We start from the raw sequence: 19,364 nt of genomic DNA on the forward strand, positions 1-19,364 counted from the left end.
ATCTGAACTAGAATGCAAAAGCATCCTTTTTTCCATTTGGAAAGCTATACCTAAGACAAAGTTTATGACCACTTGTAAAAAGCTGTCCTTAAATACTTGTCTTTGGAAACCTCAAAGTAATAAATAAGAAATATGAAATCCCTATGCTGTTACATACTTCATCCACTAGCATCATTACTGCCAGATTCATGATTTTAATTTGAAGGAAGCTTGCTTACCTCTTGCTGTTTACAGCAAGAGAGGGGGTGGTTTATACATGAAGAATCCTGTCCCAAGGACAACATTATAATTTTTCTGGCCCCTTCTAGCTCTAACATTTCAATAAAACAGACACACAAAAGTTATACACAAAACAGAATGTGTAAGTAACACAGAAAACCTGACCTTTACAGTGTCCAAAACATCTCATAAAACAGCTACATCAGAGTTGATTTCCCTCCATTATGAGCCCCTGATCAAACATTTTCTCGCAAGCAGTTCATATCAAAAGACACTATGAAATCTTGCAACATGAAGAATATATCACAGATTTTGGCTTCCCTTCCAGGTCAGAAAGCATTTCACTCTGCAATGCATACCAGGAAATGGAGCTAATTATTAGAAACCGGCTGATCTAATTATTAAAAACCAGCTCATAACAGCAATGAAACCCAGCCCCACAAATCCTTAAAAAAAACAAAAACCAATACGAAGCCAGATACAAACAATTGTATTAACAAATATGGAAGAACTGAGCAATTACCTAGCTGCACCAAACACCTTCAAGAGCAGGGCTATAGATGCCAAGGAGGCATCATAACTAGTCTATGTAATCATAGACAGGTGGTTCAAGGTTTCCCCAACTGCCTTTTCAATTGTTGCTCATACCTTATAGGCATGGTATTTCACCTCACAATTCAAACCCAAAATGGTCTCACAGACACCTAAACCCTCTCATCAGCCAGCTACAAATCTTCCCCAAACCTTCTGCGAGGGGTGGTTCTGATACAGTGGGAGAATGGCAGTTTTGTAGGTGTCCATATTTAAGACAACATTTTTCTCTAAGGAGATTTGTGTAGGAAGGAAGTATTGATCTTTCAGGAGTAGGGAAGCTTTATGTGGAACAGCGTGAGGGAAATTTGTGCAAATGGAAGGTCGGGAACAGCGCGAGAAGCTTTAGTTGGGGTTGTGTGTATATTGTGGGGAGTGCATGTGTGTCACGCTGTGGGAAGGAGACAGTGCCAGAGGGAGATGGTGCAATCTGTAGCTTACCGAGGTGGGAATCTGTGCAGATCCCATTATCAATCATATTCAGGGAAGTGGAAAGAGGAAGCCAGCAGGCTTTTCCCCAGCAGGAAAAAACCACCTTGCCCTCCTTTCTGCATGAGCGGCTGGTGTTCCAAAGGCAGCTTGCCTCCCTTTCCCCCTTCCAAGAGTCATGCGCTAGCCATAGGCAGGTACCCCACCTGTTCCAGAAGAAGGAGCAGCGGGAGGGAGACACGCTATTGGCACCCACCTGCTGGTCCACGACTTGCCATGTCACAGTCTTGAGGAGCAAAATATAAAGCCCCCCCCCCCAAATCTCTGTCCGCTGCCTCTTTATGGATGGGCACGAAGTGGGGTAGATGGGGAAGGATCTCCCATTTTCTCTATTATCTTCCTCACCTACTCAACACCCCCTCCACACACCCAATTCACCTTCTGTGCTGGGGGATAGGAAGGATCTGTTTACCCAGATCCTTAGGATGTAATAGCTGGCGGATACAACTGAGGATGACGAGAGCCTCGCTCTTTAGGCAGCCACCCCACACTGAAGGGGAGGGAGAAGGGCCATGGGGGTGTTAAGGGGCCCTTGAAATGAAACGCAGGAGGTGGGCAAGGGGTGGCGGGGTGGCAGGGTAGGGTAAAGCAGTACCTATTGCCCCCCAACCTCCCCTGGCGGCGAAGCATCTCCCGTTGCAAAGGGCGGTCGAGATGGGGGCGGGGGGAGCTCCGGTACCTGAAATTAGGGGGCGAGGCGAGGTGCAGCCCCAAGAACGGAGAGGATCCGGTCGGGGACGTGGCTCCTTTCTCTCTCTCCGCCATTCTCCCTCTCCATGCAGGCGGGAGGCGAGGGGGAGGGGGATGCCGAGGCTGGCAGGCAGGCAGGCACGGCGGAGGGAGGGCTCAGCGGGGCAACCAGACAGCGATTATTTACCGGCGAGGAGGGCGACGGCGGCGGGTGGGTGGCGGGGAAGGGGGTGAGCGAGGTGCGGAAGGATCAGCGGGAGGAAGCCGGTGGGGGTAGAAGCGCGTGAGCGCGAAGAGGCGCTGCCGCTGATGCTCCTCCGAGCCCAAGCAGGTTCCCACCTCTGTGGCGGCGGCGGCAGCTGCAAGGCAGATGTCGTCGCCACCCCACCCCACGGCTGGATGCAGCAGGCCGGCCAAGCCCACCCACCACCACCCGCTTCCCGCTTCCTCTTGCCAGGGGGAGCTGCAGCAGCAGCAGCAGGTGAAGCGGGCCGCCCCCACCAGGCACAGGCGGGCGGCCTGCGCGGCGGCAAAGCCAAAAGGCGCCTGAGGAAAAGCAAGCGGCGCAAAGGCGGGCCTCGGGCCTCTGGGGTGGGGTTTGCAGGGAGGGGAAGCCGGAGGAGGAGCTCGCCGGGAGTGGCTGGGAAGCAGGTGGGAGCGGAGGAGGAGTCGCCCGAGCCAAAGAGGCGGTTACGCGCTGCGCGTAGAAGAAGCCGGGCCTGGGAGCTGTACCTGAAGCTGCTCTAGATCTATGCGTGCATATTCGTGTACGCGTGCTTTATGTGTGCAGAGAGAATCCCCCCTTGACTGCGTGGCGTTTTCTTTGTAGTAAAGGGCGGCCTGTAAGTTTCGCTCGGAAATCCCGTAAGTACAGCGCCACCAGCGCACGTACATTCATTGCACGTTCATTGCAGAGACCAGTCTCTGCCCCCACAGAGCTTACAGTCTAAATTCGGACAGGGCAGGAGGGCGACAGACGTGCGGAAACGCGAACAACCAGGCAGGAATGTGAGGAAATCAACTGGCATTTAGGTCTCATTTGAGGAGGCAGCCGATCTCCTTATTGTGCTCCGTGACCATTGGTGCTCATGGCAGAATGGGGTGGGTGGTTATACACTATCGCAATTTCAATACTATTTACACCTGCAATGCAAAAAGGTTTGGGGCAGACATACTGCTTTGCTTCCCATCAGTGCGCATCCCATAACTTCCTGCTGCCTTCCCGTAACTTTTAATACCACAAATGTTTTGCTGGGTGTTGTTATTTTTTTGTCCCACTTTTGTTGCCATTTAGCCCCTTCCAGGTGGTAATGTGGTGGTGTGGTTAAGAGCAGTGGACCCGTAATCTGGTGAACTGGGTTCGATTCCCCGTTCCTCCACATGCAGCCGCTAGGTGACCTTGGGCCAGTCACACTTCTTTGAAGTCTCTCAGCCCCACTCACCTCACAGAGTGTTTGTTGTGGGGGAGGAAGGGAAAGGAGAATGTTAGCCGCTTTGAGACTCCTTCGGGTAGTGATAAAGCGGGATATCAAATCCAAACTCTTCTTCTTCTTCTTCTTCTTCTTCTTAATAATGCGGTAACATTGGGGAAGCAGCATGGAACAGCTAATAAAGTAGAATGGGATGTAGATGGTCCTGTATAAATCTACTTCTAATGTGCTATTATTGTATCCACACAAAAATTACAGAATACACCTGCAGCAAAAGCCCATCAGTCTGGAGGTGCCCACAGTAATTAGGTCACAGTTTTCACTGAAAAGGAGCATGTATTTGTTGCAATGAAGAGCATTTAGAAATGTCAGTGGATCAAAAATGCAGCTATTGGATTACTGACCAGGGTCCCCTTTAGAGTTCATATAACTCCCATTTTAAAACAGCTGCACTGGTTGACATTTCATTTCCAGGTTCAATTCAAGGTGCTCATGTTAGTGTTGAAGCCCCAAATGACTTAGGCCCCAAATAGTTGGAAGACTGCTGAACATGGCTGTCTTTCTTAAGATATGCAGAGGTAGTACACTCAGAAGTATGGTGGCCCAGGAGAGGGCTGTGGCAGCCCCTCATTTGTGGAACTCCCTCCAAACAGGGGCATTTAGCAACTTAATTGTACAGCTTTCATTATGCTGGCAATGTTGGACAGTTAAGGTGTTTTTTGTGGGACCCTTCTCTTTCATTGAATTTATATTAGGAGTTTGGACAGGGAGTAGGCTATAGGCCAAGACTGTTCTAATCCCTGGATAAGCAAGGATTCAAATTCATGGTGAGGCTACAGCCTAGACCAGAGCTTTCAAAACTTTTCATGTTGGTGACACACTTTTTAGATATGCATCATTTTGCGACACAGTAATTGTGTTTTACTAGCAAACCGGAGGTTAAACGTACTCCTTTCCAGCCCTGGGAGGAGCATGGGCAGCATTCACACAACACACCTACACACTGCAGCCGACACACTAATGTGTTGCAACACAGTTTGGAAAGCTCTGGCCTAGACCATTAAATGGAGTGGCTTAGTGCTAGATGGCAAATGAGGGGCCCCTCCCTCAAGCGGCTGGTAGCTAGATATCCAAAGGCAAGAGTTGAAAGTTATGTGACCTGTAAGCTAGACATTGGAAGAAAAGCTGCAATCTGGGAACCAGAGAGTGAGAGCCGTGATTGATTTCTGTTTGAATTCAATGCTGGGATAAGAAATGACTGTTTGGAGTGTTAATGCTGTGAATCCCTCCGTTGTAAATTCAGGTTGTATGTATGCGTAAATAAACCATATATCATAAATCCATAACAGTCTCTGCTGTACTTCATTGTGAAAGAAATATGAACCCTGGGTATGTGCCTGGAACTCCTAGAATCTCACAACGCTTACCTCTGGCAAGCAATTATTATTATTATTATTACAGTGGTACCTCGGGTTACATACGCTTCAGGTTACATACACTTCAGGTTACAGACTCTGCTAACCCAGAAATAGTACCTTGGGTTAAGAACTTTGCTTCAGGGTGTTATCTATCTATCTATCTATCTATCTATCTATCTATCTATCTATCCCCTTTTCCCTGGCAGGACTTCAGGGCAGCTTACAGATAAAAGAACCACTAAAAACATAGGGGAAAATCATTAAAAAACCAATTAAACATTGTCAGAATTGAAACTATATGTATATATAGAATCTATTAAAACCATGCTAATGACGAGGAAACAGAACAGCACAGCACCAGCTCTTCCATTAGAAGCAGTCATTTCCCAAAAGACTTGGAATAAGAAAGTCTTCACTTGCCAAAAGAAGGAAAATGAGAACTCCAGTCCAGCTTCTCTAGGGATTTCCATTGTCTGGGAGCAGCCACCGAGAAGGCCCTCTCCCATAGCACTACCGAATGTACCGGTGAGGGTGGTAGGACCGAAGTCAATCCCTTCAGATATCTAGCAAAGCAACCTGTCCTCTCCAGGCAACCTCGTGCGCAGAGAGGAAAAAGGAGAGAAAAGGGTGCCCCAACCCACCAATGACTTTGGTCCACTAGTAAGCAACACCCCACCCTTTACTCCTGATGGAATGTGGTCCTTGACAGCACAGATATTGTCCTACCACCTCGTTTATATAATAACAAGTGTAGGTTGTGAAGTATTTTGCATCCCCATACTTGCTTCATACTCACTCTGTAAGTTGGCCAATAGTTCTAGTTGTGAAGGGCTCTTTGACAATTTTAATAGCTGCCCAGAAGGGAGAAAACAAGCAAGTTTATCTTCTTCGATGAATATAAGGTTCAGTATAATTCCCCCCATCTGCCTGCTTTCTCCTCTAAATACTCATTCTGTTATTTTATCTAAGCCATTTATACACCACTGAAATATTAATATTTCCAAGTAGTGTACATTAAAACAATTGACAGAAAATTGGGGGGGGGGGGCGGGAATCATAAAACTAACCACTCCTTTGAAATGCCTGCTAGAACAGCAAAGTCATGGCCGTGTGCCTGAAGTTCATCAAGGAAGGGACTTGCCTAATTTCAGCTGAAACGTCCACAGCCATTCTGATTTTCTGCTCTACATGCAGAAAATATATGCATTTATTTGATTTCAGCTAGTGTTTTTGCTTTCCCTTCAGCATTGATTTATCAATATCCTCTGCTCAACTTATCTTACAGATGATTAAAAAGTACCCTGGTCTTCTTCTGTAAGAACTATTTATCCAAGGAGTTTCTCAAGTCTGTTTCTTTGAACCCTGATGGATTTTTGAAAAAACAGGCTAAACCCTTAAAAACAACCCATCCAAAAACCCTTTCATCTGCCACACAGCAGCTGTGTTGAATATAACTAATCAATTTGCTACTTCAGAATGACCTAGAAGAGATAGTAGTTGTGCAAGTTCAGTAGCGTTGCCTTATTTGCAATACTGGGTAATTATTCATTTGCAGTCCATTCCAGAAAGATTAAATATCACTGCTGATATAACTGTTACCCCATGGTAAGGGACTAATTAACAGCAGCAAGTGTTATTGTTTTCTTTCTACCCACAGCTGAGCAGCCAGTTAACACTGCGGCACAATTTTTTGATGCTCACAGGTTGCTACTTGTTGCTTCTGTATCCCCAGCACAAGCACGTCATCCTTTGAAAATACAATTTGCAGCCTCCAAGGTAAGTGACAAAAATCCAATGTCTTGGATAGAACTGAATAGCTCCCAGAATTTCTTATAAGGATTAATATTAACAGCAATCAGTATGCAGGCTGTGGGCAACTAAGGAAGTGATCTGCATGTTTGAATGAATTTAAGGGGCATTCATTATTTCCATGTTTGAATTTCAACCTCTTTCAGGATAGCGGGGAGAATATTATTAGAGCATGCAACAAAATCCATAAATAACATGGAGAAGAAATTGATTTTTCAACTTAAAGTATGGTCTGCTTAAATAATTTGTGATTACTGTTGAGAAATCTGAAAGCAGTAAATATTGGAGAAGAGAACTGGGCTGAGACTACAGGGCCTGGACAGGAACTGAACTGTATATAGTACAACATGGAGCTCTTTTTGATTCAGTTTAATTAAGAACCAACCTCTGCAGATTTTCAATGTTCTTGCACTACAGGAGCTGCACAAGTGTAAATGAAAGCTGATTCTTGTACCTCAGGGCTACAGCACACGTCCATTTTGTAGTAGTTTACTCAAACCACCACAATCCTTCTCTGTTTGTTCCTGCATCCACTTCCTGTGTGCTATATTTTAGGTTGTAAACACCTTGGGCAGATTTGTTCACTTGTATTTGGTAAAGCACCGTTGGCACTTTTAATAACTGATCTATGTTACTAGCATGGTTTTTCTGTTATTGACCTTTGCCTCACGGAAGGCAAACCCCTTTTGTCTTAAGCCTCCCAAAACTATTTCCCCTGCATTTTTATTTAAAAGCAAAATCTGAACTTTTTTGGAGAATGCATCAGGAATGTTCCTGGGCACGTTTTGCCTCCAATATTTAAACCATAGGTCCCTCCAGATGTTTTTGGGACTCTACTCCCATCAGCCCCAGTCAGCATGGTCAATCGTCAGGAATGATGGAAGTTGTGCTTCAACAACATCTGGAGGGCAACACATTAGCCACTCATGGTAAAGGGGAAGAAAAGAAGCACTATATGTTGTTCCAGAATTGAGCACTCCATTTCCAGACATCAAATACAAGGCAACCAGTCCAGGATTTGCTGGATTTATTAACAATTCAAATTAACCAAGACAAGAAATTCGGGGATAAAGACATTTATAAAACAAGTTAATAGTTACAACACAACTGTAAAAGCAGGAATACATTTTAAGGAACTGAAGTCACAGTTTGAATTTGAAATTAAGAAAGTGCATTTCTTTCCTCTGAATTAGGAAATAGGGCTCATTCCTTCGTCGCTACTTTCAGTTCCACTAAGTTTTCTGGAGACAGAACACCAGATAATATGGATTATACTTGTCTTTCTGCTAGGGAGGAGCCAGAAATGATGGCTTAGGAAGTAAGGACATCCAACAAGAGGCCTGAATAGGTAATCTAGTTTGTGAAGTGTGTCCAAGAGTTTCAGTGAACAAGTGTATTGGATAAGCTTTCAGAGAAGTGTTACTGAAAGTGGTGTTCACATATTCCCCAATTAGAATGATGGTTTCCCCATGTCTTCAAGGCTGTCCTTCACTGTCTCAACATTCAAAAAGTCTAGGTCACCCATTTTGACAGAGTTAATGTTGTAAAAAGAGAGTAAACCATTAGGGCATTATATAGCTTCATATACAGTGGTGCCTCGCAAGACGAAAAGAATCCGTTCTGTGATTCTCTTCGTCTAGCGAGTTTTCCGTCTTGCGAGGCATTCGTCTTGCGGGGCACCACTGTACTGCTGAGAATCCATCTGTGATAAGCTTCTTTGACTCTAACTTCTAACACGATTGAAGTGCTTCACACAGGAAAAAATATTACTCGGAACAGCTCATGTTACTATATGAGACCTGCTATATAAAACAATCTCTTCTCAAGATCACAAACTCAGTATTTCCCACTGATCTGAGACTGGACTGGGGGGTGGGGCAGAATAAACCCTGCCAAGGTTACACCGAAAACAAATCAAGAAAGCATGATCAATAATCTGAAGGCGCTATGATGTTATCTGGCTAGAATTCCAAGTACTCCATAAGGTGAAGGCAATGCATGCAGTGCAGGTTTGGAGTACTTCAACGAAAGAGGTGCAAATGCACTGCAACCTACAGCTGGGGGAAAAGGGACCAAAAGGGAAGGAGATTGCTAGGAAAATACACACAGAAGAGGTCTTTTCCGTCTCTCTTACTCCCAGTGCCACATTAACTCCACATAAGTCACAATAGACATGATTCAATCCATTCCATGAACTGATTGCAGTAAAAGGAGAAACTGAATGAGTTTTCAGCGATGTCAGAAAACTCATTCAAAACTGGCACGGCTTCTGAGGTACTCAAAAAAGCAAGTTCACACAAGCAGGACTGTTATAGTGTTTTTAAAAAAATGCTATAGTAATCTGATTTTGCTGAGAAACTCAGCTTTCTGAACTGTAAATTATGCAAATGAAGAACATTTGGTCTTTTATTTTGCCTGATTTACTCCACTTCTGCTAATTGTGGAGAGAGGCAAGAAGCTATACCTTCTGACCACAGGAAATGTCACTAAGCAGTTCATCAAGCTTCTGAGAGGTCAGCAGGAACAATATGCACATGCTCCAAGCATGTCTTTGCAACCATAAGGACTAGAAACTTGCTTTTGTAAAAACTGAAATCAGCATTTTTTAATTGAAGCAAAGTTCTGTGGCCAGTATTATATTCTGCACTCTTGCAGAACTGTATTCCAGTCTAAGATACCTCTTTTCAGCATCAATGAATGGAAACATGAACACTACGCGTTGGAAGAGCCATAGTGGATTTCCACACCTAACTGAATAGTTATTGCCATTCTGGCCATCCATCTTACTTACTATTTCTGTCCTAAGTCAAACTGGTCATTGCTGTTACTGCACTGTTCTCTTTTGTATCAATACATGCCACCGTTTTGGCAGTCTACGTATTTTTGTTGATGTGCACACCTGAGTGCACGGTGTTACTCGTTTGAATAGCAGAGACAGTATTTGGAGTGTTTAATAGATGCAGCTCCTGGAACTATGGTAAGCACCATTAAATATTTTGCATGGTTCACCTCGGTAACCTGCTAGTAAGTGATGAGTGAACACCAAGGGATGCTCTAAATTGAGCAACAAATGGATCCCACCTGAAGTAACAGGTATATATTTAGGAATGAGCAAGTCTTATTCAATGTCGTTTCTTAGCAGACTCCAACTGTATCTCAGGAAAGCCAGAGATTTGTTCTCCAGGGCTTTTGGTTATTGATGAAGCTTGCTCACTGCATCCTGCACAGGAGTTTAAGAGGCCTGGTGTGGAATCTGTGTTACACATTAACACACTTGATGGGTAAAGTTGTTGGTCAATGTTCTGATCCTTCTGGCAAAAATCCTTCTCTGCTACTGAAGTGCCTATTCCAGAACCTGACTTTTGCCTTGTCAGTTTCTCATTTCAGGCTGTAAAGAAATAAAAGAGCCCACAGGTTAGTTTTCTCCCTCAGAAACAAGCCCATTTGCAGATATACAATCTAAACAAGGCAAGACTGCTGGGAAAGAAAGAGGTTTGTGAGAAATGTTTTAAGGCATAGCTTAAACTATTGCAAGAAGAACAAAGTACAGGTATTGGAAGGCAGTGAGCTGCAGTCTGAGAGTATTGGCAGACTAGAGATGAAAAAGGAAATAGAGGACAGACAAGGTAGATAAGGATACAAATGGTGAAGAGATTGAAAATCAATAGTAGTAATAAGCTGGATCCAATAAGAAGAAAGAAGTCAATGAAGGAAGTGTAATGAGGAATGGGGGCAAAAAAAGGTAGAGAGAGAAAAACTACCACCACTAAATGAACAGCAAAGTTAAAAAAGGAGCAGGTGAAAAATGGATACCAATAAGAATAAGTCATGTCTTTGCAATATCAAGAGATAAAAATGCAAAGTTGTAGCCATTTTTAAAGATTGGAAACATCAAGTTTTTTATAGCAGGTCAGATAAAAGAGGCCAGGAGAGTTGCAAGGATTTCAAGGTTCTGTACCCAGGGAAAAATGAAGAACAAAGCATTCCCCAGAGGGAGAGAAAAGGAAAAAAAGGTACAGACAGAAAAAGACAACAGACAAGTAGCTCATTTTTAGGAGAAGGTAGCAGAAAGCTATCTAGTGAAATTACAATATGTAGCTACACCAGAAGCAGCAGCATAGAGGTTTTGGGCAGAGAAGGGTTAATTAGGACTGAAGATAAATGGAAGGTGACCTAAGACAGATCACCAAGGAACTGCAGTGGTGGGTACTACAGCAATACTCTTAAGCAGAACTACATCTGGTAGCTATGAGAAATTAAAATGTGAGGCTAAATTCAGCTGCCTGGTGCTGTTTGGAGTGCTAGGCCAGAAAAACACACATTGTCTTAAAGGAAGGCCAAGGGCAGGCATCAGTGGTGGGCCCTGCTGAGGTCGTGGGTCCTCAGCAGCTGGCTGTGGATGCCAGGTGCTAGGTGCTGATGCCTGTCTTGAACTGACAGGTGTAGTGATGGCTGAATAGCATTCATGGAGCAAAAATGTAGGTTACTTAAAGGGCTCATGTTTCAAGTATATGCTAGCTACTCACATGTACAATTTCTTGTTGTAGGTTCTTTGGCATTTGCGCGGGCATCACCTTGGCCCGTTTGTACAGCTCTTCATTGTGTTCTTCTACAACATTCAGCTTCCGTTTTGGAGATGTCTGGCCATAGTGTGACTGCCTTGGCACTACAAAATGTTAAAGAAGAATTACTAGGACACTTCTCTCAAGAAACTCAAATATTATTGACTATCAAACTATTTGCAACACTGGATGGAAAATACAGGCAGCAGTGGAGCGGGAAAATGGCTAAAGACCCTTTATTATATTGCAAAGATTCCCTCCATGATTTCAATTCATATTTCGGCACTGAAGTAAGTACTGATATTTTCTCCTTCAGACCAGAGTAAGGATAGAAGATTCTTGTCAGTTGTTCATTCCAGCTTTTCTTTCAAGCCATCTCATGCTTAGGCAGGCTTCAGGTTCAGAATAGAATATGTTTGCTGATTCACTTCAGTCTTACAAAAATTCTAGGCGAGAGACATCAACTCTTAAACAAGACTCCTAAACTAGACTCCACCACCTACATCCCTTGTGGAACTAATCTTACAGTTATTTATGATTTCCCAAGTTCCTATTAAAAGGTTCATAAAATAAGTAAATAATGTCTGCTCACTTGTGCAGCTACCTTGGCTTGCAGAAGGGTCTGTGACGGGGGCACTGAGGTCTTCCATGCTGGAAGGGACAGAGGCCAATAAACCTGCAAAAAGTTAATGGTTCCATTAAAGAAGAGGCAACTTTTCATTATTTACTTATTTATACTAGTACAGTACTCCTAAACTGCCAACTTCTGTAAAAGGCATTATGGTGATATACAATATAAGCATTAAAACATCATGAAATACAAAACAAGTAACCAACACAGAATCAAATTAATTGTCTAGAAATGTTTTCAGCAGGTGGAGAAATATTAAGATTATGGACGCTTGTCTGACTGCAAAGGCAACAGGGTTCCAAGATACTGAGGGAAGAAGGAAGACTACTATAAAGCGTCAGGGAATCTACATGTGCTGCAATGTTGATTCCTGAATGTAACTTCTTTTAACATGTCTGTATATACATCTGAAGGCGCAGCACAATGTTAGGGGGCCAACAGACAGCAACTCTAAGCCATTCCCAGGGAACGGTCCTGCAGGCAGGAGCAGAATCACTAGACTCCACTGCCACTAATTCCCATCCCACATATTAATCCATAAGATGATGATTTCCTATTTTGGAAATTAACAGTTAATCACAATAGAAGCCACTTAAACATTAAGTTGCCAAAGGCATCCAATTCATAACATTCCAGTTTAATTTTCAGCTACAAGATCATTTGTTTACAGCTAGAGGGCAGTTTTATTTAAATGTAATAGTAATAATAGGAAGCCTGTCAAGCTGGCAGAATATTTGATGAGGAGAGTAACCAAGATCCCAGCACTGGTATATTATAATACTTGCTGCACAATTCTGATCATATACTTAGCCTTACATTTTATATGGTTCCTTCGTAACAGCTCCAGATAGTTTATTTGTGCTTCATAGGGGCTGGTCCGCTTACAAAATATGTTCTACCTGTAAACAGGTATGTTTAATAATATTCAGAGTGGCCTTCTTTGCTGCAGTAGATATTTACAGATACCTTTACAGCTATGAGCTGTAAAAGTGACCAACTAATGATATCCTTTGTTTTCCTGGCAGGATCTTTTATTCTGTATCTTAGGCATTTTATTTATTGTCATGCAAGTTGGTCTATATTGTTGTGTTTTATGTTTTCTCTTACAGCTATATTGTGATGAGCAGTGGTCACAGCATAAAGTCAGAATCTTAACTCTTCATTGCTTATGTCTCTCTATTCCAATGTGTGTTACATATAATGGGTCCCCAAGTGACTTTGTGTTTGGTTTCAGTTCTGAAGAAGTTCTGTCTCGTTTTTCAAACATTACACACTACTTACAGAGTGAGTCATGGTCTGCTAGCAGCACAAACCCTAACAGCTAGTAGAAGCCATTTCTTCCTTGTAAAGGCTGGATGACATTTGATCAGCTTAGATGGTTTAGTAAAACCCAAATGTATTATGTGGTACTCAGTACTTACAAAGGCCTCTGTAGCGTGAGAGCTGCTGGTAGATCTGTTTCATGCGCTCTATGTTCATTCGGCTGGCCTCTGCATGGTTCACCATGGGTTTGGGATAGTCTACCCCAATGATACATTTTGCTGCCTTCTGCACTGACTCAGGAGCATTCCATGGCTCATAGATGTAGCGCGAGGGAAAACCTTTCAACTTGGGAAGATATCGCCTGCAACATAAATTGAGTGAGACCTTCAATTAGTACTGTAAACCATTTATACATGCCATCAACTGCCCCATCACAAAAGGAGGCAGGTCTGCATCTTATTTTCAGCATTGTCCTCACTCTTCAGCCAAAAGGGCTCTGAGAGCAACTTACACAAGATCAATAAAAACAAGAAAATCACTAAAAGACAGCACACAAAAAGGGGATGAGGGAAGAGGAAAATCATCAAGCTCAAAACAAAAATGTAATAGTTCTGCATTGCAGGGGGTTAGATAGATGACCCTTGGGATCCCTTCCAACTCTACAATTCTATGATTCTAATGACCAGCTACAATGGAAACACCAGTGGTATCCAGTCTCTCAGAAGAGCTAGTGGAATGATTTTGTTTCCATCTCTCCCTCAGCTGCAGCTTGACTGAACTGATAAGCTCCAGTGACATAACGGGACACTTTGCTCACCTGATGAAGTCACCACTGGGATCTGTTCGACGTCCAAAGCCAACAGGGCAGTAGCAGTGGAAGAACTGTTGGAAAAAAGCACTGCACGAAAGCCACATCCAGCTGCCTGAATTCACACTGAAATCTGCATCTAGCAACAGCTCATCAAACACCTGGAATAAAGAGGGGTGAACTCAGTGAGGACAGTCCATCAGTAAAGTCTCAGTGACAGGGGGCAGGGATGATGTGAAGCCAACCATCACCTACAACCTCATTGATCATTTTGTAATATCCAGTGAACCCAGACCATGGGAGAATGAAACAAATAAGAGAAACAAGCTAGCAAGATAGTGTTTGTGGAAACCTGCCTGCTCAGACAGGAAAAGCACATTTTTTTCCTATATGAAGTTGCCACTGCTATGTTCTCCATGCACAATGGCAACAAAAAACAAAGCTATGCTACTGTCAGGTAGTCCAGTTGAATTTGATTTCTGGGATATTGTTACTTAAGTTTCCAGTATTTGCTCTTAGGGAACAGGACTACTACCACATTAATATAGTAGTGGCTGGGGGAACCCAATCAGATGGGTGGGATAATAATAATAATAATAATAATAATAATAATAATAATAATAATAATAATAATAATAATAATTTATTATTTATACCCCGCCCATCTGGCTGGGTTTCCCCAGCCACTCTGGGCAGCTTCCAACTGAATATTAAAAACAGTACAGCTTCAAACATTAAAAACTTCCCTAAAGAGGGCTGCCTTCAGATGACTTTTAAAAGTAAAATAGTTATTTATTGCTTTGACATCTGCTGGGAGGGCGTTCCACAGGGCAGGCGCCACTACCAAGAAGGCCCTCTGCCTGGTTCCCTGTAACCTTACTTCTCGCAATGAGGGAACCGTCAGAAGGCCCTCGGTGCTGGATCTCAGTGTCCGGGCTGAACGATGGGGATGGAGACGCTCCTTCAGGTATACTGGACCGAGGCCATTTAGGGCTTTAAAGGTCAGCACCAACACTTTGAATTGTGCTCAGAAACGTACTGGGAGCCAATGCAGATCTCTCAGAACCGGTGTTATGTGGTCCCGGCGGCCACTCCCAGTCACCAGTCTAGCTGCCGCATTCTGGATTAATTGCAGTTTCCGGGTCACCTTCAAAGGTAGCCCCACGTAGAGCGCGTTGCAGTAGTCCAAGCGGGAGATAACTAGAGCATGCACCACTCTGGCAAGACAGTCCGCGGGCAGGTAGGGTCTTAGCCTGCGTACCAGGTGGAGCTGGTAGACAGCTGCCCTGGACACAGAATTAACCTGTGCCTCCATGGACAGCTGTGAGTCCAAAATGACTCCCAGGCTGCGCACCTGTTCCTTCAGGGGCACAGTTACCCCATTCAGGACCAGGGAATCCCCCACACCCGCCTGCCCCCTGTCCCCCAAAACCAGTACTTCTGTCTTGTCAGGATTCAACCTCAATCTCTTAGCCGCCATCCATCCTCCAACAGCCTCCAGGCACTCACACAGGACCTTCACCGCCTTCACTGGTTCTGATTTAAAGGAGAGGTAGAGCTGGGTGTCATCTGCATACTGATGAACACCCAGCCCAAACCCCCTGATGATCTCTCCCAGCGGCTTCATATAGATATTAAAAAGCATGGGGGAGAGGACGGAACCCTGAGGCACCCCACAACTGAGAGCCCAGGGGTCTGAACACTCATCCCCCACCACCACTTTCTGGACACGGCCCAGGAGAAAGGAGCGGAACCACCGTATAACAGTGCCCCCAGCTCCCAGCCCCTCTAGACGGTCCAGAAGGATGTTATGGTCGATGGTGTCAAAGGCCGCTGAGAGATCCAGCAGAACTAGGAAACAGCTCTCACCTTTGTCCCTAGCTTGCCGGAGATCATCAACCAGCGCGACCAAGGCAGTTTCAGTCCCATGGTGAGGCCTGAATCCCGACTGGAAGGGATCCAAATGGTCCGCATCCTCCAGGCGTGCCTGGAGTTGTTCGGCAACCGCTCGCTCAATCACCTTGCCCAGGAATGGAAGATTTGCGACTGGGCGATAGTTGGCCATCGTGGCCGCATCTAAAGATGTTTTTTTAAGAAGCGGTTTAATGACCGCCTCTTTCAGCGGGTCTGGGAAGGCTCCCTCACAGAGGGAAGCATTCACCACCCCGCAGAGCTCATTGCCCAGCCCTTCCCGGCTCGCTTTTATCAGCCAGGATGGGCAAGGATCAAGGAGACAGGTGGTCAGTTTCACTTGTCCAAGCAGCCTGTCCACATCCTCGGAGGTAACAGATTGGAATTGATCCCATGTAACAGGACTAGACAAAACTCTAGCACTCTCCCACCCTGGCCCTGCTCCCACGGTGGAGTCTACCTCCTTCTGAATCTGAGCGACTTTATCTGCAAAAAACTTTGCAAAAGCATAGCAGGAGTTCTTGGAGTCCCTACCAGGCCCCGGTGGTGCAGGTGGTTCCGATACATTGCGAACCACCTGAAAAAGTCTCCTGCTGCTGTTTTCTGCAGATGCAATGGAGGCGGTGAAGAAGGCCCTCTTCGCCGTCGCCATTGCCACTTGGTAGGCTCGACGTTGAGCTCTAGCCCGTGTCCGGTCTGATTCAGAATGAGTTTTCCGCCACCGGCGCTCTAGTCGTCTCAACGATTGTTTCATCACCCTCAGCTCCGGGGAAAACCACGGGGCTGTCCGGGCTCCATGCAATCGGAGAGGGCGCTTCGTAGCCAGACAGTCAATAGCCCTGGTTAACTCCGCATTCCAGCAGGCCACCAGGGAATCAGCTGAAAGGCCATCAACTTGGGATAAAACATCCCCTACCACTCTCTGGAAGCCAATTGGATTCATTAAGTGGCGGGGGCGGACCATCCGAATCGGTCCCACCGCCCTATTATTATTATTATTATTATTATAATGCATTTCAGGGACTTTCTAACAGATCCTAAGAATCGAATATGCTTAACATATATTATATTTCAAGAGGTTCCTTAGAATGGGAGGCTCATTTCAGTGAGCTTCGGTAGTGCTGTGCTGCCTGTAGAGCTGTTTCACAGCTCTTTACTGCCAACATATACTTTCTGTCTCTTTTCTTCTTTACTCACCCTTACGCCTGACTCCCAGCTGATCCAAAGGTCTCCTCTGGTCAGAAAGCAGGCTACAGCATGCCGGGCCAGGTGATGAATCCAACCCTCCTGTCTCAATTGTGTCATGATAGCATCAATCCAGGGGAAGCCTGTCTTGCCTTCTGCCCACTTTGCCAAGGCTTCAGGATTCCTGTCCCATGGGATTTGAATACAAATTGGGTTCCCCTCCATACGGTCAAATTGGGGATTGTTTGTGGCAGCTGTATAAAAAAATTCTCTCCAGAGTAACTGGCCATATAACGACAATGGTGGAGTGCTATTCCGCTTTACCTAGAGATGACAGGAAGAAAGAGGCATATACCAATAAGATAGTATCATAGCTTTTTGATATATCAATAGATTCTGCTCTGTAATTAGGGTGGTATCTTCAGAAAACTTCTACTACGAGATCAAGGCAGTAAGCTTTTAAAACACCTGTTCCCAAGCATACCTTTACTAAAAATAATTACCTAAGGTCAGAATATTTGCTTTAAACTTGGCTTGTATACAAAATCCACAGAAAGGCCTTAAAAGGGCAAAATTAAGGCAGCCTTATAACCACCGGTGTGAAGGAACCCTCTGAGAACAAGTATCCACAGAAAATATGTTCAGAAAAACGTAACTCAAGCAATGTGTTATTCCTTTGTAATCAGTCCCAGCTATAAAACAGCAGAGAGGTTTTCTTAGTGATAGCATCCAAGCTGGACCTGGCCAACGGCTTTCTAATCTAGCAACCTCTTCCTCCAAATGCTGTAATCTTTCCTCACAGGGGAGTTGCTCCATCACCTTATCATTTTGATTGTGGCTTTCTCTCTACAGAAGGATTCAGCTGGCATGCACTTGATTGTCCTTTTGCCACCAAGCAAACACCTTTTTAGATGCAATTTTAATCTCCTGACCTATGCTGTTTTTATAATTTTGTCTCTTCCTTTGTAAGATGCCTTTGGAATATGCATGAAAGGCAGTATAAACAAACTTATAATATTCCAATATTCCCAGGGAAGTGCAGACACCTAGGAAGTTGAAGTGCAAATTAACACATTTCAATGACTACGCCAAGATATTGGAAATGATCACAGATATAAGGTCTACTAGAGACATGAAGAGAATTAACATCTCACTAAATGCTCAGATTCATTTTGATTCCAGGACTAAGATATCTTATTGAAGGAAGATTCTTTCTGATTCTTACCTTTCTGTATAGTTCCCAGAGCCGGTAGTAGAATAAGCGGCAAGACAAGCACCCAAACCGAAGGTAGGGGCTGAGCCCTGTGGGGCTGGCCAACAGTGAATTGGCGTTCATCCTTGGCCTCTCGTAATTCGCAACCCATGCCTTGAAGGATTCAGGTAAAGGGAGAAAAGAAAACAGAATGGACCTTAAAACAACCTTCTGTGAAATTCTATAAACAAGTGTTATTTGATGCTACTAACAATCTACCAGTTGCAAGGACCTTCAAATTGTTTTTTTTCTTTTCACGGGGAGAACAGGGAGGCACATCTTGTCATAACTTGCCAGTGTCATGTGTACCACACTTTATTTCCCTAACTTTTGAACTCTGACTTCAACTGTTACTAGTTAAGGAAATTCACCACTAAGAGTGTCCATTAAGGCTGGCTTTCTTCCAGTACAATTAATCACTACCAAAGAAAGCAAGGGATATAGGTCAATATACCAGACACCACACCACTGTGTCAGAAATTGAAGTATATAATAGACTAATATTAAAAAAAGGAAAACGTAAGTGGACTGTACACAAACTTGACTTTATTTCAATCACAGTTCATTGGTGCACACCAGACAACAATACTGGGATATAAAATGTGTATGCATTTACAAGAGTAAGAAAATAACATGTAAGATCTAGATTAAGGCAAGAAAGTATGAAATGATTTGGTATTTCATTATTAGTTTCAGCAGGGTGAAAGCATTAGAAACTAAGACAACCTTTGGCTTGCAACACGTCTCAGACACCAGAGCAGCAAAGAGATTGGTTTTTCTAGATTCGCCTAATACACTGGTAATAGCACAGCAAAGGGTACCCTTCCTTCCCTGATGCATTATTTTGCAATACAGATTATAAGGTTACCTTTCTTTCCAGGTGTTTATCCAGACGAGTTAATGCTTCAGTCTCTCCTCCTTGCCAGACAGCTGGAGCAAGACCCTCAGTGGGGAAGCCTGAAAGAGAATGGAAGTGGGTGTTAATATAGAACTCAGTCAACAGATATGGCTTTAATTCAATCTTGTGCAGCGTATTAACTAAATGTGTTCTGCACTATACAGCATGAAATGACCACTGACAACCAGCAGAGGGCACCTTTGAATAA

The 19,364-nt window shown here is 44.1% G+C and overlaps 2 protein-coding genes across 4 annotated transcripts in view; both read right to left on the bottom strand.

Annotated features, from left to right (window-relative positions):
- MAPK8IP1 (mitogen-activated protein kinase 8 interacting protein 1) overlaps positions 1 to 2,837 on the bottom strand; it is a 59,673-nt gene extending 56,836 nt beyond the window's left edge. The window contains exon 1 of one of the 2 annotated variants that reach the window (XM_081164760.1): positions 2,722 to 2,837. Coding sequence is in view for 1 of the 2 variants with exons in the window: in XM_081164757.1 (XP_081020883.1) it covers positions 1,979 to 2,064 (86 nt within the window). In the remaining variant the exon portion in view is untranslated. Of the gene's footprint in view, positions 1 to 1,978; positions 2,592 to 2,721 lie in introns of those variants that run through there. The other variant, XM_081164757.1, reaches the window with a different exon arrangement.
- Positions 2,838 to 7,656: 4,819 nt separating this feature from the next.
- The window catches only part of CRY2 (cryptochrome circadian regulator 2), a 29,946-nt gene continuing 18,238 nt past the window's right edge, over positions 7,657 to 19,364 (bottom strand). Inside the window, exons 5-13 of one of the 2 annotated variants that reach the window (XR_014000961.1) lie at positions 19,127 to 19,215; positions 18,232 to 18,372; positions 17,019 to 17,330; positions 13,920 to 14,071; positions 13,261 to 13,463; positions 11,801 to 11,884; positions 11,173 to 11,312; positions 8,369 to 10,034; positions 7,657 to 8,266 (exon numbers count right to left, since the gene is read on the bottom strand). Coding sequence is in view for 1 of the 2 variants with exons in the window: in XM_081165009.1 (XP_081021135.1) it covers positions 10,017 to 10,034; positions 11,173 to 11,312; positions 11,813 to 11,884; positions 13,261 to 13,463; positions 13,920 to 14,071; positions 17,019 to 17,330; positions 18,232 to 18,372; positions 19,127 to 19,215 (1,127 nt within the window). In the remaining variant the exon portion in view is untranslated. Of the gene's footprint in view, positions 8,267 to 8,368; positions 10,035 to 11,172; positions 11,313 to 11,800; positions 11,885 to 13,260; positions 13,464 to 13,919; positions 14,072 to 17,018; positions 17,331 to 18,231; positions 18,373 to 19,126; positions 19,216 to 19,364 lie in introns of those variants that run through there. The other variant, XM_081165009.1, reaches the window with a different exon arrangement.

The sequence above is a fragment of the Podarcis bocagei genome (assembly GCF_964188305.1).
Source record: "Podarcis bocagei genome assembly, chromosome: 1".
NCBI classification, from domain to species: Eukaryota; Metazoa; Chordata; class Lepidosauria; order Squamata; family Lacertidae; genus Podarcis; species Podarcis bocagei.